General features: G+C 32.7%; 1 protein-coding gene across 1 annotated transcript; it reads left to right on the forward strand.

Annotated features, from left to right (window-relative positions):
- Positions 1-6,614: 6,614 nt before the first annotated feature.
- Positions 6,615-18,922, forward strand: LOC130943925 (uncharacterized). The gene is made up of 22 exons (XM_057872018.1): positions 6,615-6,938; positions 7,083-7,126; positions 7,258-7,321; positions 7,609-7,723; positions 7,831-7,898; positions 7,971-8,068; positions 8,673-8,844; positions 9,245-9,458; positions 10,035-10,161; positions 10,973-11,082; positions 11,209-11,298; positions 12,339-12,467; positions 12,619-12,752; positions 13,626-13,715; positions 13,820-13,893; positions 14,464-14,590; positions 14,690-14,761; positions 15,633-15,672; positions 16,477-16,751; positions 17,579-17,756; positions 17,828-18,036; positions 18,298-18,922. The coding sequence occupies exons 1-22, from the start codon at positions 6,822-6,824 to the stop codon at positions 18,595-18,597; spliced, it is 2,847 nt and encodes a 948-aa protein (XP_057728001.1). The 5' UTR covers positions 6,615-6,821; the 3' UTR covers positions 18,598-18,922.
- Positions 18,923-19,240: the final 318 nt, after the last annotated feature.

Genomic DNA, 19,240 nt, shown 5'->3' on the forward strand with positions numbered 1-19,240 from the left:
TTTTAAATGCTTTCAAACTAATATATAAATATTTTAAAAAAAATAAATGTTTAAATCACAAAAATATCAATTGAAAAGAGAAATGTTCCACATTAAAAAAAGTATGATGTAATTTTTGAAAAAAAATATTATTGTTCCATTCCATTATTTAGTATTTCATTGATTAAATTAACTAATAAAATAAGAGTAAATAGTTATTTTTTATCATAAAATATTCTGATACTGATAAAACTGACCATAAATAATTTAAATAAGTGTTGTAACCATAAATGATTATATTCGTTTGACAGTTCTAACCAAACATTAGTCTATGAGTAGTTTTGTTAATTTTTAATCCAACGTAGCTGTTGGTTAATAATGTCATCTAAATATTTATTTTTTTTCGAAGACTGTCGTTCTTTTGCTCCTCTTCTTCTTCTCATTGAAACTTTAAGTCCCAATTCGTAAAGGTGAACTTAGACAAATTTAGAGAGAGACCATAGATAACTTCGAAGATAGAATGTCAAGCGTTTAATAACAAATTCATCAACATCAAATGCGAATTTCAGTGTAGCTAAAAATTCACATGTGAAGAGGAAGAAGAAAAAAAAGATCGATGAAGGTGCTTTTGTAGATTGAATGTTAAAAAAAGTTCTGAAGGTCGATAAATTTATTATTTTCACAAGTACTTTTAGTTATTAGTTTAATTTTTTTAATTTAGTAATTTAATAATATATATTTTAATCTATATTTTTAAATATAAATAATTAATTAATGAACAAAATGATAAATTTTAGTGGCTCTCTAATATTTTGTTTATAAATTTTTATAACTTGAATATTTAGAATTTAATTTTTGTTACTCCAAAAATATTTTTTTAACATGTAGAGAACAAAAACTTATATAAAATTCACATAACTTGAACATTAAGAAAATTTGAAAATGCCAACTAATATAATGTACATAGTTACATCAGCAACTTTCATACGGTATTCACAAGTCAATAATGATAAGAAGAAGATAATTACAATGAGAAAGTCAATTTTTCATGTTAGGACAGAATTAAAGTGGCTTCTATTTATTTATTTATTTATTTTTTTAAAGGTAACAAAAGACCTTTTTTTCATTCTATTAAAGAACTTATTTATTCAGATTTTGTTACATTCAAAGTCTATTATGAAAAATGATCTCATTCTCATTTTAATCCCCAAAAATTTTCCTCTTGCATGAACCTTGAATTTCACCATGAAATTGTCTCATACAGACTTTTATGTTCTATACTTTTATCACCGACCTAAATATTTTGGCTAGAAAATAGATAAATTTTATTAAAAATTTTAAAGTTTTGGGGTGGGACAAATTATTTGATATCTGAAAACCTATTTACCCAGATTTGCTTAGGGAGTTTTATGCAAACATGCACTATTTTGAAGTTGCTATTCACTCAGATTGTCAAAGGCTACCAAATTTTTTTAAACAAAGACACCATTGATAAAGCCTTTTGATTACCCTGATGTAGCTGTGAATGCCTACATCTCTGATAAGTGAGATGATATTTTTGGTATTTTTCATCAAGATGTTATGGCTAGCATATGTGAGAATATCTCTCTTATGGATGGTGTCACCCTCATTCATAGAATCCTAAGTCCTTTCTGTGCACAGCTTCACAGTATCATCACACATATTTTTCTGCCTCAAAGTGGTTTTTACCAAAGGGTCACCCTCTGTGATTCTTTGGTTCTCTTTGCTATCATCAACAAAGAAAAAATTTTGTTTGCTTACCTTATGATGCGTCACATGTTTAATTGCATTAAAAGTGATAAGAATGTTTCACTTCCATATGGAATATTTTTGTGCATCTTTGAGTTTTTTGGTGTTGATCTTAATGATGAAATCATGGAAGACAAAACTGTCTTATTTCAAGGGTGGTGGTGCAGTAAAAACAGACTAAAGAAAAATCTACAAAGGATACCAAGGAACCAGTTTTTGAGGAAGATGAGGAAGAAAGTATTCCTCTTCCATCCACTGTTGGGACATCTTCATCCCATAAGTATCTTATTAATGGCATTGTCAAGGATATTTTACAAGAATTTGTCAATCTCACAAAACAGATAATAAATTCTATCAAACAAGCTAGGCTATTGGCTCTTCAAAATGATAATTCCTTTCGAAAATCTCAAAACTATGTTGAGGTGTTGCTGAAAAATCTTGACTCCTTGGATGATGACCAGCCACTAACGGATTAAGATGAGGATATAATTGGATCCGAGGATGAGGGATATAATGCTTAACCTATATCTTCTAATGCTGCTGAAGTTAAAAGTTTTGTTCTGTTTTCTGGATTTTATCTTGTTGATACAATACTTTATTGCTTTTATGGTTCTTCTTTGAATACTATTTTGAATATTGATTTTTTGGGATGATTGTAATAGACTTAAATATTTAATTCTGCTATTAACAAGCTTGCTTAATTTTCTATTTTGGTATGCTTGTTGGATTGATGATTGTGCAGGTTCTTCCCTCCTTGATAACAAAAGGGGAGAAAGAAAAATGAATTGAAAAGGGTTGTCGACTCTCTATTTTGAATTAAAATTGGCTGCCTCTATTTTGAATTTGTGGAAAATTGTTTGGAACTTGAGAGTTAATTAAAAGTTGGTTTCTGTCTTAATGCTTGAAGCCGCTGCTTATGACTTAATCTAGTTGTGAATAATGTTTAGATCTTGTTCTTAGTTTTTTAGTTTGTGATTTTAATTAGCTCTGAATTTTTGCTTGTTTCAAGCTAGCTGATGAGTTTTTTTTAGCCTTGACATATAATCTAACAGGTTCTATAAGATATATAGCTGTTTAAAAATTATTGGATGTTTCGCATTTGTTCTATGAAAAACATGCTGGTATTAGTTTATGGAAAGCTAACATTCAGGAAGAGTTTGGAGATCAAAGAAAAAAGGGAGATTCATTACAAAGGAAACATCAAAGGGAAGTTTCTAAAAACTCCTCTCGTTTCTTTTCAATTTATTTCAATAATGTTTGTCATAAAGGAGGAGATTGTTGAGTTTATAAAACTAAACTATGATTAAAATAATGACTAAACATTATTAGGATAGTTATCAAATTGTTTATGTGATGGGTTTGTAAAGTGTGCAAAAATCAAATTAAATTGAACCAGACCCAAAAAGCATGAACAAAGGCCCAACATTGATTCAGCAAGGCAATCATGCAATAACACTTGATTCAAAGGTTGAGTTTCTAAACTTTGAGAAAGAAAGAAAATAAAATGGCCTAAAATTATCTAAACCCAATTTGGTGAACCATAACCAAAACTTACACTTTTGAAATTGAACTTCAATTCATTTGAATTCATTTTCACATCCATCGAACTAACAATTCTCTTCTCTCTCTTCTCTTTCTTTAACATCACATCATCTCTGAAACAAAAAGAAAGAATGGAAAAGCTCCGAAGTTAGGGCAAAAAGAAAAACAAAAAGCTAATTCCATTCTCAAGTAAGAAGAGAACGAAAATGGGCTACATCAAGAGGGAAGATCTCAACAGAACAGAGAATCACAAAAAAAAAATAGATTTTTCTATTTGTGTTTCATCAAAGAATGCTAAAGAAATCAACTCTATACAAGCACTATTCTAGAAACTATGGAGAAAGTGAAGTCAATGGTGTTCTACTGCTTATCAACGGTCAAGAAACAAACTTGGGGTCAAAGTAAATATGCACGGCCCAGATTCAAGAAGCTTGAAGAAAAAGGTTGAAAGAGAAAGGTAAGGTTTCATGTCACTGCTTCTGCCCTCTCTCTTCTCTGTGAACGCCGCTGCTGATTCTGATATTGAGAGAAGAAAAACCAACATGTGCTAAAGCAAGATTTCAAGTCTAGAAAGCTTCACTCTTCTATAATAAGGGTAAACGACCAAGGATTGGGGCAAGGAGTGAGAGCACACGTTTGGGTTTCCATAGCTTTTTAAGCAGTTTATTCTTCTCCTTTAAATGTATTTCTGTTTTGTAGTCATGATTTTCATGCAAGTTGGGTTAGCACTTCGCAGTTGAAAGATAGGGTGAGTCATAGTCAAGTTCAGGTTGGGTTAGAATCTGGACTTGTCCCAGATAGGATTGGGTAGATCTTAGGGAGAATTGGTGATTGTAATTTGTTGAAAAGATAGTGAAATTTCATCATTATTGTGATGGAGACTAGATGTAGGCTACATTACACTGGGTAGTCGAACCAGGATACATCTATGTGTCATTCTCTACTTTCTTCTCTATTTTTGGTTCTGCACTAAAGAAGACAAAATAAAAATATCTCCTGATTTCTCTGCTAAGCTTCATTTCATCACTACTTTCCTTAGAAGTAACACTATTCTGGCTCCTACCGCGTTAGGAGACAAAATCAAAGTCTTTCCTATTTTCTACTATTAGAATCGTTACAAAACACAAGGTTGGAAGCAAAATTAAAAGGACGCCAAGATTCAGCCCCCTTTTCTTAGCCACCGATAACCATCAATTGGTATTAGAGTTTGGTCTCAAAGAGGTCAAGCTTTGCATCTTGGAAGAAAGATTCTGATAGCTAACAACATTGGTTCCAACATAGTGGCTTATACACTGACAAAAGGACAATCCAATACCAGACCTCCATTCTTCAATGGAAAAAACTACAACTATTGGAAAGAAAGATTGAAGATCTTTATTCAATCCGTGGATTACAATCTATGGAAGATAATCATGAACAATCCTCAACACCCTACTAAAATTGGTGCGGATGGTGTTATCACTCCCAAAATCGAAGCAGAATGGAATGAAGAAGACAAGAAAAAAGGTGAAACTCAATGCCAAGGCAGTCAACATGCTTAACTGTGCAATCAGTTTCGAAGAATATCAGAAGGTTTCAAGATGCAAAACAGCAAAGAAAATTTGGGATAAGCTTCAAGTCACATATGAGAGCACCACACAAGTAAAGGAGACAAGGATTGGCATGTTGAGTAAAAAATATAAGATGTTCTCTATTAAGAAAGGAGAATCAATCGATGACATGTTTGAGAGATTCTCTATCATCATTAACAGTTTAGATGATATGGGGATTATTCATTCCAAACAAGTGCTAGTGAAAAAAATCTTGAAAAGTCTGACAAAAGAGTGAAAAACTAAGACTATTGTTATCTCTGAAAGTAGTAACCTAAGTCAAATGACCTATGATGAGTTGAGAAGATATTAATAATGGACAACAAATGTTTCAAAATGTTCCTAAATGCTACCCAATTTTACTGTCCATAATGTACAACGAATGAAGCTTCTTCTAGAATTTATCAATGTGTCAGATTCCATCAACATCACATTCAACCTGCAAAAGCACCTCACATTGACCTTTTTCTCCTTCTTTCTATCTCTTCGCAAGTGAGTTTTCGATGACACTAAAACTTGCATTTGATATTGGTGAATTTATCATTGAATGCTTGACATTCTCTTTTCGAAATTATCTATAGTCTCTCTCCAAATTTGTCTAATTTCACCTTTACAAATTGAGATTTAAGGTTTCAATGAGAAGAAGAAGATGAGAAGAATATAAGCAAAAGAACCACAGTCTTCCAAAAAAAAGAAATGTTTGGATGATATTACTAGCCAACAGTCACGTAAGACTAAAAATTAACGGAACTATTCACAGACTAATGTTTGATTAGAACTGTCAAATGGATATAATCATTCATGGACACAATGCTTATTTAAATTATTCATGGTTAGTTTTAACTTTTATCAATGTCTAAATTTTTTATAATAAAAAATAACTATTTATTCATAAAATGGAGTATATTCTACTTTATTGTTTGAATTTTTAATGGAATAAAGGATTTTTTTGTTTAAAAAAATTACTTTTTTATTCTATTATATTTCTCCAAAATTTGAGAAACCGGAAACAAAAGAAAATGGTGATAATGGATCATGAAACCACTTATATTACATTTTTTTTTTTATTTCACTCTAACCATTTTTATTTCTATTATTTTTCTAAGTTGCTAGTATTACAATTTAATTTTACTGTAATAGCAATTTTTTACCTTACAATTTTAGTTTTTATCTATTAAAAGAGCTCAGCTGAAATATTTTGTAAATATTAATATAAATTGGTAAATTGATGAAATTTTAACAAATTTTTAGATATTTGTATTTGTTTCGACGTCATTAAATCAATAAAGAAAAATATTTTTTTAATGAACTTTTTTTTAGTATGTTTGACAAATTTTTAATAGTAAAAATAAAAATACTAGAAAAATAAATTAATTTTTTTTAAAAATTATAATTTACATTTTTTTAAAAATAAATATTTTTTACATAATAAATAAATAAAAAATATTTTTATTTTATTTTATCCAAACATAATTAATAAATAAAAATAATTTTTTATAAAATATTTAAATATAAAATTATTTTTTTTATAAAAAATATTTTAAAAAAAGATTATTAAAAAAATATTTTTTTAAAAAATGACGTTCAAACAACCCCAAAAATGAGAGTTTAATTTTTTTTTATTGCATAGTATCTGTTTTTCAGTTTAATAGAATCGAAATTTAAGCTCAATTTAAGTATGGGTTTAATTTAAAGCCCAAAAAATGCAGAAATATTTCCCCTTAATCTTTGTTAATAATTAATAATAACTGAATAATAATATGTGAGAAACGTTTTACGAACGAGATCGTTGATTTCAAGCTGAGGCAGCAGATCAGATCTCCACAGTAAGAACGATTCATCAAGCAGATTCATCTTCTTTTCTCATCCGAAATAAGATAGAAGAATTGAAACAATTTTCAATGGTGTGATTCCGTTCAAAGAATCCTTCTAGAATCTTCCATGGCGTCCTCCTCAAGCACCACCACCACCAGCAACAAGTTCCAAGTTCCTGCTACACGCCACAAACCCCCTAAACAACAACAAGAAGAGCTAGAAGAAAACGAAGAAGAAGAAAGCGTGTGTTCTTTTATTAATTGTTCTCCCTCAATTTCTGCAAAAACTTGGCAATTACAATTTTATTATTTTGTCTTTTTTTTAAGGATTTGAGATAATTTTGATTTTTTGTAACTAATTTGTTTCACTTTTGGATGTTGATGGCAGCTTGAGCACTTTGATGATTTCACCCTTGCTTCTTCGTGGGAACGGTATGTGTTATATCGTGCATTCGGCATTCCTGAGTTCGCATTGTTCTGCTCTTAATTTTGCATGGAAAACAAAAAATGTTCCGTGGTTTAATTTAGTTATTTTATTTTTGGTTGGGTTGATCGGTTTTTAGGTTCATTTCTGAAATAGAGGCTGTTTGTCGGCTTTGGATGTCTGATGGTCCAATTAATTTGTTGGTAAGTATTGAAAATTCATATTCTGCAAGTCTATTATCTTGTGTTACTGATGCTTATGAAATGCTTTTCTTTTTTGTGATTTTTTTTTTTCTGTTCTTGCTATATGTTGCTAAAGTGTGTTAACTGTTAATTATGATGCAATGTTGGTAGAAGTTGGAAGCAGTGGCATGCTATAATAATTATCTGTTGAAAAATGTGGGATCGGAGTTTTGGGGGGGGGGGGGGGGGGTATGCCATTTTTTTATTTCTGTACCTGAATGAGCTTCTTCTGATCTATTTGGTTAAAGGAAAAAGGTGCAATTCTTTTGGAGAATTCCGGTAGTTTGTACAAGGTGAAATCCGAGATGAAGTATGCCATGAAAAGTTACTACATGGAATACTATTTTGAGACCAACCCTAATGGTATTTGACATTTTCCCATTTCTTTTGGCTGTGAGTGGTTGGTAGATTTAGGTTGCGGCTCAGCAGATAGTTGTTGTTTAATGTATTTTGGTTTCTTGTTGTTGCAGTAAAAGATGGGGACTGGAATTTTGATTTGCATGATCTGCAGTTATGTTTCGGTGTAAAAGAATTCTTGGTATGGTTTAATCCTTATGCTTTGTTTTTCCCCCAAAGGATAAGGAATCACCTATTTCTAGGTTATCACTAGGTTATTGCTCCTCAAAGTGCAAGTGGTGTGCTTCTTGATGCACCTGAAGCTAGCAAGCTCTTGAGTGCTGTCGCAATTGCTTTGTCAAATTGTTCAAGGTAACTCTTCTTACTTGTTGTCTAGTGTTTAGTAAGCAATGAAAATCACAATAACTTATGTTCATTGGCATTTTATCGTGGTCTAATTGTAAATGATAACTAGTAACTGCTTGTTCACTGTGATACTTGTTTTTATCGCCTGCCTGTTATTTTCACTGGAGAACTTTAAAAAAGGGAGCATTTGTTAAAAAAAAAAAGCTTTTAGTGAGGGACTTTTTCAGCTTTTTTTCCCTTCAGAAGTTACTCATTCTAGCTTATAGGAAAGCACTAATTGCCTCTTCTTCCTTTTCATTTTGGAAAGATTTCATGATTATCTTTCTGGAGGTTAGGGAGGGTAGATGTATGTAGTCTTACTCCCCGTAGGTGGAGATGCTATTTCTAAGGGCTGAATCTGTGGCCTCCATGTCACTAGGTAGCAACCTATTATTGCACCAAGACTCACCCTCTATTGAGAAAAGTATTTATTTCTTGAAGGAAAGGGCTCAGACAAATGGTCCCAAAACTTTTAGTTTAAAAATTTATACATACGATGATTGTTGAAGTATCTGATTTAGTGTAGTTAACCAAGATAAAGATGTGGTTTCTCATAACATTGGCTTCATAGTTTATGGCCAGCATTTGTTCCAGTTCATGATCCTTCTCGGAAAGCATATATCGGAATTCAAAGCATGGGTACTGTTTTTACTAGAAGGTTTGAGGCAGATCGGATTGGTAGTCAGGTTCCAGTAAAATTAATGCATTTGGAGGGCCTCTACGAGTTGTTTGTATCTAAGTTTGTGAGTTCATACTCTAGTTGTCTTATATAATATATATTCATATTTTCTGATTTAGTACATCTATTGTGATTTTGATATTCCCTTCTAGCATTGTCCTTATGTACACTGGATATATTAGTGAAAATAAGTATTCCGTAACTAGGAGTGAACATTTCTGTTTCTATGTGCTAAGGAATTTTTTAAAATAAAAATTCATGAAGATTTAACAATCTTGTGAGCTTCTAAGAAATTTATATATTCTTTCTTTTTATTTTTTAATTTACTTTTGTATATTCTGGTAGTGTTGCTTGGACAGCACACGTACCTCTTTTAAAAGATGTTTTCTATAAATTTTGCTTTCTTCTCTGCCTCTGCTTTAATCTTTTACTCTGTATTAATTAATCTGCATTTGATGTTGAAGGCCTATTCCACATTGGATCTATCAATTCATAATTTCAAGGTCCGATTTTCAATGAAGCTAACATATAGAACGCTTCCGTGTGATGATGACTATATGAAAGGCTTCGGTGGTGAAAAATCTGGAGAAAATCTTTCTGGTGAAAAGTCCAATGGCATGCAATGGGATGTTGATTGTTCTTGGAGTGAGTGGTATTCTGCAGAAGATCCTGTAAAAGGTAATTTTATGATAAAGAAACATTTAGATAGAAATAGTTATTTTAATAAGTTAATTGTCAAAGAATTTTTGGCATGCAGAGTGCTTCTAGTTCTTTCTAAATGAATACTCATCTTCACATGTACCTGTAATCCAATTATGAAAATTTCGTTGTTGGCATCAGTATTTCTCACAGAAGTATAAGCTATTAGTATAAGCGCTTGCCGTAGTAAGTGTGGAATACTGGATACCGCTGTCATTTTTATGTTTGGCACATAAAATTTTATTTTGAAATATGCGTATTCCTCTGAATTTTAGTTGACCATAGAATTGTTAAGTGTATAATTTTTTGTTTTTTTGGCCACAAGTCACTTGTTGCCTCTTCACACTTCCCCTGTTTTATCATAAAAAAAGAGTAAAAAGCACAAGATTTTAAACAAATAGAACATATTTAATTGCATTACGCATATGCAAAATAAGCCTTGCTAAGAGCATATATCAATCAATAAAATAAAGGCACATGCTATAGAGTCTATTTCTGTGAATCTCTCTAACGTAGATGCAAGTACTATTTAATTTATGCCTATGCTGTATGCAGCTTTTGAACTGGTTGCAATATTGGCCGAGAAGATGGTTGAAAGTTCTATGGAAATGGCTGAACTAGAAAATGCTTCACCTCATGAAGCTGAAAAGTGGCTGATCTCTCCAAGGATTTCCCCAAATTTGTAAGGATTTCAAGTGGTATCTTGAACCAAATTCTTTTGTGAATAGTTGCTATTCATTGTTGGTGCAGCTTATGATAGTAGTGATTGCCTACCACTCAAGCTAAGCAGTTATAACTTATATAAAAGAATAAGAGAAAAGGACAAATAGGTCCTTGACCTTTTGATCTGCAGACATTTAAGTCCTCGAGAATTTGAAAATACATTTAAATCCCCGACTTTTTCAAAACCTGGACATATCGATCCCTAATGTTCACTTGGGTCTGTCAGAATCAACAGAAAAATCAAATGTGACTCCCATTGTACTGACCTAATTGATATGGATGCACACGTGAGAGAGTTTTTAAAATTGGACAAATTAGACTCAGGGATCGATATATCCAGATTTTGAAGAGGTCAGGGACTTAAATGTAATTTTAAATCCTCAGGAACTTAAGTGTCCACGGACCAAAAAGTCAGAGATCGATTTGTCCTTTTTTCAAAGAATAATCAGGTTCAGTATGTAGGTCAATTTACAAACTAAACTACCCGAAAATTCATTTTCTTCATCATCAAACTGAATACTTTCCACAGCTTTGTCACCTTATTTTCAATTTAAATAATTTCCTGGAGGTCCTTTTATCTAATAATCTAATAATTTCATAATTTAGCTTAAGCATGATTTTTTGTTTCTTTTTTCAGTGGCAATAAACAAGTATAGTATGTTTTAGGTACAATTACTATTGAAGCTCATAATTAAGTGTGATTGTTTTCTTTTGCTTCTGATGCAATTTATAAAAACTTTTCTTATTTATTTTCGTTTTTATACAAATAGACTTGAAGGTTCCAAAGGGAATTGGGTTGGATTTGCATCTCAGTTACGTTTTCTAGTTGATGCGTTGGAAATGTCATTTCAGGCACAGTTTCTGGAAGATTTTGTTTCAGGTTCTAATTTGTTAGTGTGCATTCTATCTTAAATTTTACTTAATCGAGCATGCTTGAATAGCATTGCTATCCAATTTTGGTACATAGTACATGGTTACCATTTTCCCTCCTCTTGGCTTGAAGCAGTTGAAAATGCGGGTGCTGATAATTTGAAATCGTTGGCTGTACCTCCACCCACAGTTAGAGATCGTGTGCTGAAAGAACTATTTATTGATGGTACTTAGCTATTCTATCTCCTATATTTTGTCTTAAATCCTGGTTGAATAGTTTGGTTTTCCAATACTTCTATTTGAAATTTTATTAACCAGTAGCTTTCAATCACTGGTCCATATATCTGCTGTGATAAGTTACCTGTGGCTTGGGCATCAAAGCGCAAAGGGCTCCAATGTGGTTGTATTGATATTTCCCATTTTCAAGTGGAACTTATTCTTGGATGGGGAAGAAGATCACTTAAAAGTCCAATATGTTTGGATGAAATATCTACTATTTGTATAGATAGACATCATTAATTGGACTATCGGTTGTTTCTTTCAAGTAAAATGAAGTGAATGAAAGCTTAGTGGTGGTTTGAATGACAATGCAGCCACTATTTTCAAGTTCATGAATCATGAAAGGGGAAACTGCTATTATCTCACATGCAAATCAGTACAAATTGATGAACACTTTCATCTTGTTAAACATTCTTTTTCTTTTCTATCTCGAACATAATTTAATGTCTGCCTTATGACTACTCATTGATTGATTTTAAGCATCCATGGTGTTAGAATCCTAATTTACTGCATCCAGTTCTCTGTTGATAGCAAGCCGCTTCCATTTGCCTTATTTTTAATCTCTATTTGGTCCCCACCACCACCACCATTGTGTTGGCTGTCCACCATTCAATGAGCAATCTAAACGCTTTCCCCGTTAACTTGCTTCTGAAGTTTCATGGCATTCTGTTAGGGACTTGGGTATTATGGGTGCTCAAAGTCCCACATCGAGTAGTATGGAATGCTTGATGTTTTATATAAGGAGAGTGGTTCTTCTCCCTTATCAGCTAGCTTTTAAGGTGTGGTTTTCCACTTTCCTTCCATGCAGATCTATTTCTTCAACTTGTGACTGATAGAGATAGTATTCCTCTCGTGTAAACATAACAATATTCTATCAGAATCCTAATATATTCAAACACATGGGGTTGACTACTAATATGGCATGCTGATATATTTGCATTTAAGATTTGATATTGATAGTTTACTTCATTTTGCTAATGTATGCAGGTGTGGAATTCTCTAATTTTACTGATGATGGACATAAGACTGCCCGGGCCATTAAAGGCGCACCTCGAGAATTTCTTTTTGCACAATTTTGTCTACATGCTCTTTGGTTTGGCAACTGCAATATACGTGGTAATTACCCAGTGGTTTGGGTTGATTTGTTGTGTATAGCCTAAGACTTACGATGAAAGTATCAACAGATTGATCACCTAGGTGGCATTGATTTCTGAGACATTGTACTGTGTATTTTGACTTGTATTACTCGACTTTTGGTTTTTTTCAGCTATATCTGTGCTATGGCTAGAGTTTGTTCGAGAAGTAAGGTGGTGCTGGGAAGAAACACAATTATTGCCTCGAATGCCAACTAACGGACCAATTGACCTTTCCACATGTTTGATCAACCAAAAACTTCAGATGGTAATTTACTTTTCTTTAAAGAATCTTTGGAGAATTTTACACCTTGTGATCTTGTTTGATTATAAGTTTATAACACATTTTATATGATAATATATCTCATTTAATTTTTTTGTTTTCTGCAACATTTTGAACTTCTTGTTCCTTTCACTTTGGAGTGAATAGTTTTCTTATTGTCATTATTCATGAATTAATGTAATGAGTACAAAAAATATACAACATATTGACTACGCTTTGTTCCACACTGTACTTTCTCTACCTCAATTACACACCAATCCCACATTTGTAGCCAAAATGGAGTGATTAAGACCCGACCCAGACCTGAAGCATATATTTCCGGTTTCAACTTTTTTCGCTTTGTTCCCTGTGCTATCTTCGGGTTAGGTTCAGACCATGCTTCAGGTAGACCTGGCCGGGACTGAAGCCATGCATTTCTTTAAAATATATACTCTTTAGTGAAATTAGTGATATGTTAGACTTTTAAACTTCAATTAATATTTTTATGTTATATATTGTTATTTTGTTTTAAAATAATTTATTATGATATAGATATATATATCTGTTAAATTTCATCTTTAAATTTATGATTGTATTACATTGTTATGTATAATTTCCAAAATTATATACGTTAATCAAATGTCAGGTCATCCCAGTTTAACCCAATCCCAATCCTTTTTTGTTAGTTTAGAGTCGGGATTGGGTCTTAAAAATTTGACCCAATGAAAAGTTAGGGGTGGTTCTAGCTTAATCTGGCCTGGCCCTGCCCATTATATTTGTTCTTTAGGCCTTAGCCCCCTACATATGGAGAAAAAGACAATATTCAGCTAGCTTGGATTTTAGGTCTAAGTTGATTCTACGTTTTATTTTGATGTTCAGCTTGCAATTTGCATTGAGAAGAAGAGTCAACAAACTGAAGATTATGAAGACTGTATTGGAAGTTTGGATCATATAGAATCCATGTCTGAGGTTACTTACATTTTTGTCCTTTTTTTAGGTTTTTGTTTAATAATTGTATGATAGCAACTTTTTTCTTATTCTCTTTTGCATCCAACTGTAAATTTGTTTTGCAGGAAGAAAGTGTAGTTGGGGATGATTCATCAATTAAGCCGACACCAAGTGATGATATTCCTGGGATAGTTGACAGGTGAACTTAGCAAGTGAGAGCCTGCTTGGGTGTTATCATCTAATTCTAGTTTCTTAAATAACAGCTTACTCTTTAATGGCTATTACTGTTTTTGGTCACTTAATTGCTTCTAATCTCAGTTATGCTTAAATTTTCAGTGAAGTTCGTATATGTTCATATCTTTTTGTAAATTCTTAGAATTCAACTCAATAATTGAATCCCTATGGTTTAAAATTTTTTTAATCAATCCCCTACATTGATTATAAAAATTTATTTAGATGAACCTGATGAACAATTTTTAAGCTGTAGGGTTAAATGTAGATTAGGCTAAATTGTGAGAACTTTGAAGGTTAATTAAACCTTTGTTTATGTTTCGTCCACCTTTTAACAAACAATGGATGCCATGCTTTCAAAATTTCAATATTTTTTACCTAAAAAAAAGGCTGTGTTTTAGCTGGCCATAGAATTACAGTGGTATATTGCAAGTGTGCATATTCAATGAGACATTAGCTTTTAACGTGCTTTTTACGCATTGCTAGCTTGCTAATTTTACCCTTCACTTTAAATTTATTTATTTTATATTGTTTACAGAAAGCCTGGAATTGTGGATCTATTTAACGATAAATCTTCGGACCTCACAAGGAAAGGTTCAGCTGGTATTGTTGATTCTATGATGCTTCTCAAGTCATATCAAAGTATGCATGTCCCTTTCACACAGGTGTGTGGAAAATCATGGCACCAGTGAGGAATTTTCATTATGTTGTCTTACTTTGGCAGTGTTGAATAAGATATTACTTTAACTGTTTGTTATTTACAGGAACCACCACTTATGACAGAAGACATGCATGAGGAGCGGCTTCAAGCTGTTGAAGCCTTAGGTGACTCATTTGTAAGACACCCATATGCAATGCATGTTATCATAATCATTTATATTTTACTGGATAAAAGAATTGTATTCAGATGAAATCATGAATCTACAAGAAGATATAAGAGAAGAGAGAATCTATAAAAAGGATAGCTTAGTGCACAAACATCTCGCATTAACTCAAGATCCAAGAAGGGCTGCCCCAAAAGGATATAATATAGCCAGCCTAACCCAATAATTGCATTAGTGGCTGATTTCACGAGTTGAACCTGTGTCTTTGAGATCATATAAAGACAACTCAAACGTTGTTTTAAAACTCCTCTTCAAAGAGATCATCTTTACAAGCACAAAAATTGGCTTGGGAAAACTATAAACAAAGCATATAATTCTCAATCTCAACGTATTTTAGAGAAAAATTCCTTGTAAAAGACCACGTTATTTACACCAATGTTAGGAATAAAAACAAAACAAAAAATCCTATCCGACAAAACTTATGTGTCTGAAAGTCCGTCATTGAACTTTGAAAGTACAAGGATTATACTCCAACAAAATACTCCAACACATTGGCATGGTTTTTCTTACTTCCTTTTTTGTCAATAGGAAGTATTGTAGGGCACATACACTCACTCTCCGCAGATAGCATACAAATCAGAGGTCTACGTGGTCCAACATATTTTAGTCAAACAATTAGAAGTATGCATTGTAGTACCTGAAATATTTTCGTTTAACAGTCCTTAAAAGAATAAATGCTACATTTTAGTTCTTGAGATATTTTCATATTGACGCTTAGCCTAAAGATTAAGTACATACACTTAAATTCTCAAAAGATTACACATTGAAACATATTAATCTAATATACATTGCTTCATAATTGCCTGTTACTTTTTTTTTGCAGAGTTTTTCTGGTCAGCTGGAAAGGGATATATTAACTTCAGGTAATAGTGTATATTATTTAAAATATTACTTGCTAATTATAAGTCAAATTCTTTTTCTTCTTTTCCTATGAGAAATTGTCAATTCTGGCCTCTAGAAGCAGGTGTTTGAGAGATTGAAAGATAATTTAACTTTATATACTCACATGTATAAAAGGATGATGCTTATGCGTAGTTTTTGTATCTTACTTCCAATGGATTTTCGTCAACCTAATTTTTAATTTTAATTGATGTTGTCTACACCATACCCACTGATTTTGGAAAACTGAACATTTGATTGTTTCTATTTTCAAAGGTGCATTTCATGTTATTAGCTCCTTGGTAAAATGAAACTCAACCAGAAAAGATATTTTTGGGAGAAAAAATTTCCTGACAACTTATTGAAAGTTGCCATTATTTCAGTTTTACCTTAAGTGATTGTGGATCATTAGAGAGAGTTGAAGTAAAATTGATTATTGATATATTTGAATCTCGTCTTAAATGGTATGGACATGTTTGGAAAAGACCCATAGAGGAGGCAGTTAAATGGATAATATAGATTGGTGGCAAGAGGTTGAATACCTAAGCAAACTTCGAAGAAATAATTGAAAGATAAATTGTCATACCATAATGCTGACGAACTATGGCACTTACTTATTCATGTAGCCGACTCTAACTAGGGGGATAAATCTTGTTGGTGTTGGTGTTAGTGGATTCTAATCCACATGAAATATACAGCATAATGAAAATTCTTTACCTCCTCTCTTTTTTTATGTTCAATTATGCAAGCTGATATTCTTCAGAATTATTGGCTTTTGGTGGTATTAGATATGTCAGCATTTAAAGCAGCAAATCCAGATGCTGTTTTTGAAGATTTTATTCGATGGCATTCACCGGGGGATTGGGAAGAGGATGAACCTGTCGACCATGGATCATCATCATCATCCACTGCTCTAGAAAAAGATAGATGGCCCCCACGAGGACGGCTTTCAAAGAGAATGTCCGAGCAAGGGAATTTGTGGAGAAAGATTTGGGACCGTGCTCCTGCTCTTCCTGCTTCCGAACAGAAGCCTCTTCTTGATCCAAATAGAGAAGGAGAAAAAGTAAGTATCAAATTCCTTTTCTTTTGCTATAGGGGATGGCATGTGCTTTTTGCATCAACAGTATGGTGTACTCTCGACATATTGGTAGAATAATGCAGAGTGGATCAAAGAAAATGAAATACAAAACAAAGGCGAAAGTCAAAATAGCAATTTGAACAGAAAGAAACTAAACGATGAAAGTAAATATAAAACAAATCTTGTTAACGTTAGCATATATAAATTGTTGCTTAGCATTTTACAGCCAACTTGAGCTATCAATGAACAGGATAAGTGCTCCAGACATATGGGTTTTGAAACATCGAAATGTGTTAAAGAGATAGATACCTCAATACATATCCAAGTATGCCTGCAAGTGCTTGGAAGGTGTCATTTGGAATATTAAATTTTGATTTCAGTATTAACTGGTTTTGCCTTGAATCCTGTCGGGCATTATGGATTGATAAATAATAAATAATTAAAACCGTCTAAGAACAAGCAAATGTGTGCTTTTAATTGATAAGTGTTCAGTAAGCTATGCCTTAAAGTAGGGTTGATAGGTAAATTGATAGGCACGCAAGAAATGCAGCAAAAAATTCAAATATTACAGTTCGTGTTGTCTCCTTATACAAAACTCTTCTTCATCTAATGAAAGATGTTCACTGTGGCTCATTTGTAACGTTTTCTCGTGATCAAATCATCAAAGTAGTGTTCTTCAAATAAAATTATTCCTGTTCATTTGCGTGGAGAGGAAAAGGACTACCTCTGTGTACTTGAATTGCCTAAGATATGATTTTCTGTCTTCGAGTCTGTTATCCGATCTAATTTTTTGTGTTTCTTTGCTTCTCCAGGTTCTTCATTACCTTGAAACATTACAACCACATCAATTGCTTGAGCAAATGGTGTGTACTGCCTTCAGAGCAGCAGCTGACACACTTATTCTGACTAGTTATGGAGAACTGAAACAGATGGAGACCGAGATTCAACAACTTTACGTTACCATGGCAACTACTTTGAGGCCTTTACAAGGTATCAAATTATTAGATTGTCTCATGGAAAGAAGAGAATAATCATTATGACACATTTCTGTTTTGTTGCAGTAAATCGCTTGTCCGCTGAGAGCAACACTTTTGAAGACTTAAGACGAGTAAGTGCTGCTTTTGAACGTGTTGAAAAGTTAATGACTCTCGGAGCTTCTCTTCAGCGCAAGTTTCGACGAGCACCACGCCTCGCCAGAGAAATTTTCAATGGTTACTACGACTTCAGTATTTCAAAAATGGAAAGCTTGGCAGAGCAAATTGTTGAAAAGGTGAAATGCTTTTTATGCCTAGACATTCCACAAAATGTATTCATGAGGAATAAAAGAGCTAATGATGCATCCTCTCAAAACATCTTCCTACTTATTATGTTTGTTTCTAAACAAGGAAAATCTTGAGAACCTTTTTGGCTTTTTGGATATTAAAATACATCAGGATTCTTTCCTGGTTTAGAAGTTAGGAGGAAAATTTAGAAATATATTTAGGACATGAGTATTGGACTGACATGCAATTCGTCTTTCCTTGTTGCATAGGGGTTTGACATGAAACTGGAATTAAGGAATCAAGAGAGGGAATTGTTGTCAAATATGTTTGTTCCTCCCACAGCTAGCCAGTCTTGGAGAAAGGTTTTGAGCATGGGAAACCTTCTTAATGGCCATGAACCAATAGTCAGGGAGATTGTCTTTTCGCTGCGTGATAAAGCTACCGGTAACCATTACGCAGCTCATAGCGGTAGTTTTTCTCATAAAAAAGAAATTGAAACTTACAGGATGTACATATGTGGAACTTCTAATGACCTTAGGGTAGCACTTTCTGTTGCCTCTTGTGATTGATTAAGTTTTATGGTAGTCTTTCCGTTATAACTATTTTTACTAGAGATCAGTTTCCTAGTACCTGTGTTCATCTGTTTCTCTAATTGGAAGTGCAATCCAACTCAGAAATGAAGAGGTTGGAACAGCAGTAGAAAGGAGGGTTTGAGGTGCAATTGGATCTAGTATGCTAAACTGAGCTGCTATTGATTAGTATTTGGTTGTACATAATGTACGAGATGCATTGTTTTTCACTATTTTTTTCTTTTACCAGATCATTATTTGCATAATTTTCAAGATATCTAAGGTTTTATGAAGGAACCGAAAGAGTAAATTTTCCAGTAACTTTTTTTTTTTTTTTTTTACCATCACCAACTCAATAGATTTTTATTACATTGAGAGTATGTTGGTTCGTGTAGAATAAGAAGAGAAATTTATGAATTTCTTCAATTGTAATCCTACTTAAACTCTGAGAGCCTTTCTAAATGTTTTTAGTTTTAGCCCCCTATGGTTGCGGGGATAAGAATGGAATAAAACCTTTCATAAACAGTATATACATATGGAATTTATGAAAACTTCGATGGAACTCTAAATAAAATTGAGAGGAGTTTAATGTTGATGAATAAAGAGTTTTATACTCTCATTTAATTAGATTTATGCATTTAAA

Source organism: Arachis stenosperma, chromosome 1 (genome assembly GCF_014773155.1).
Source record: "Arachis stenosperma cultivar V10309 chromosome 1, arast.V10309.gnm1.PFL2, whole genome shotgun sequence".
Taxonomy (NCBI): Eukaryota; Viridiplantae; Streptophyta; class Magnoliopsida; order Fabales; family Fabaceae; genus Arachis; species Arachis stenosperma.

What these genes read in the sequence shown, in the direction of transcription:
- LOC130943925 (XM_057872018.1), top strand. Translation starts at nt 6,822, where the DNA reads ATGGCGTCCTCCTCAAGCACCACCACCACCAGCAACAAGTTCCAAGTT. An exon ending in TGGCAACTGCAATATACGTG is followed by an intron (nt 12,468 to 12,618) that starts GTAATTACCCAG and finishes GGTTTTTTTCAG; the next exon opens with CTATATCTGTGCTATGGCTA. An exon ending in CAGAGCAAATTGTTGAAAAG is followed by an intron (nt 18,037 to 18,297) that starts GTGAAATGCTTT and finishes CTTGTTGCATAG; the next exon opens with GGGTTTGACATGAAACTGGA.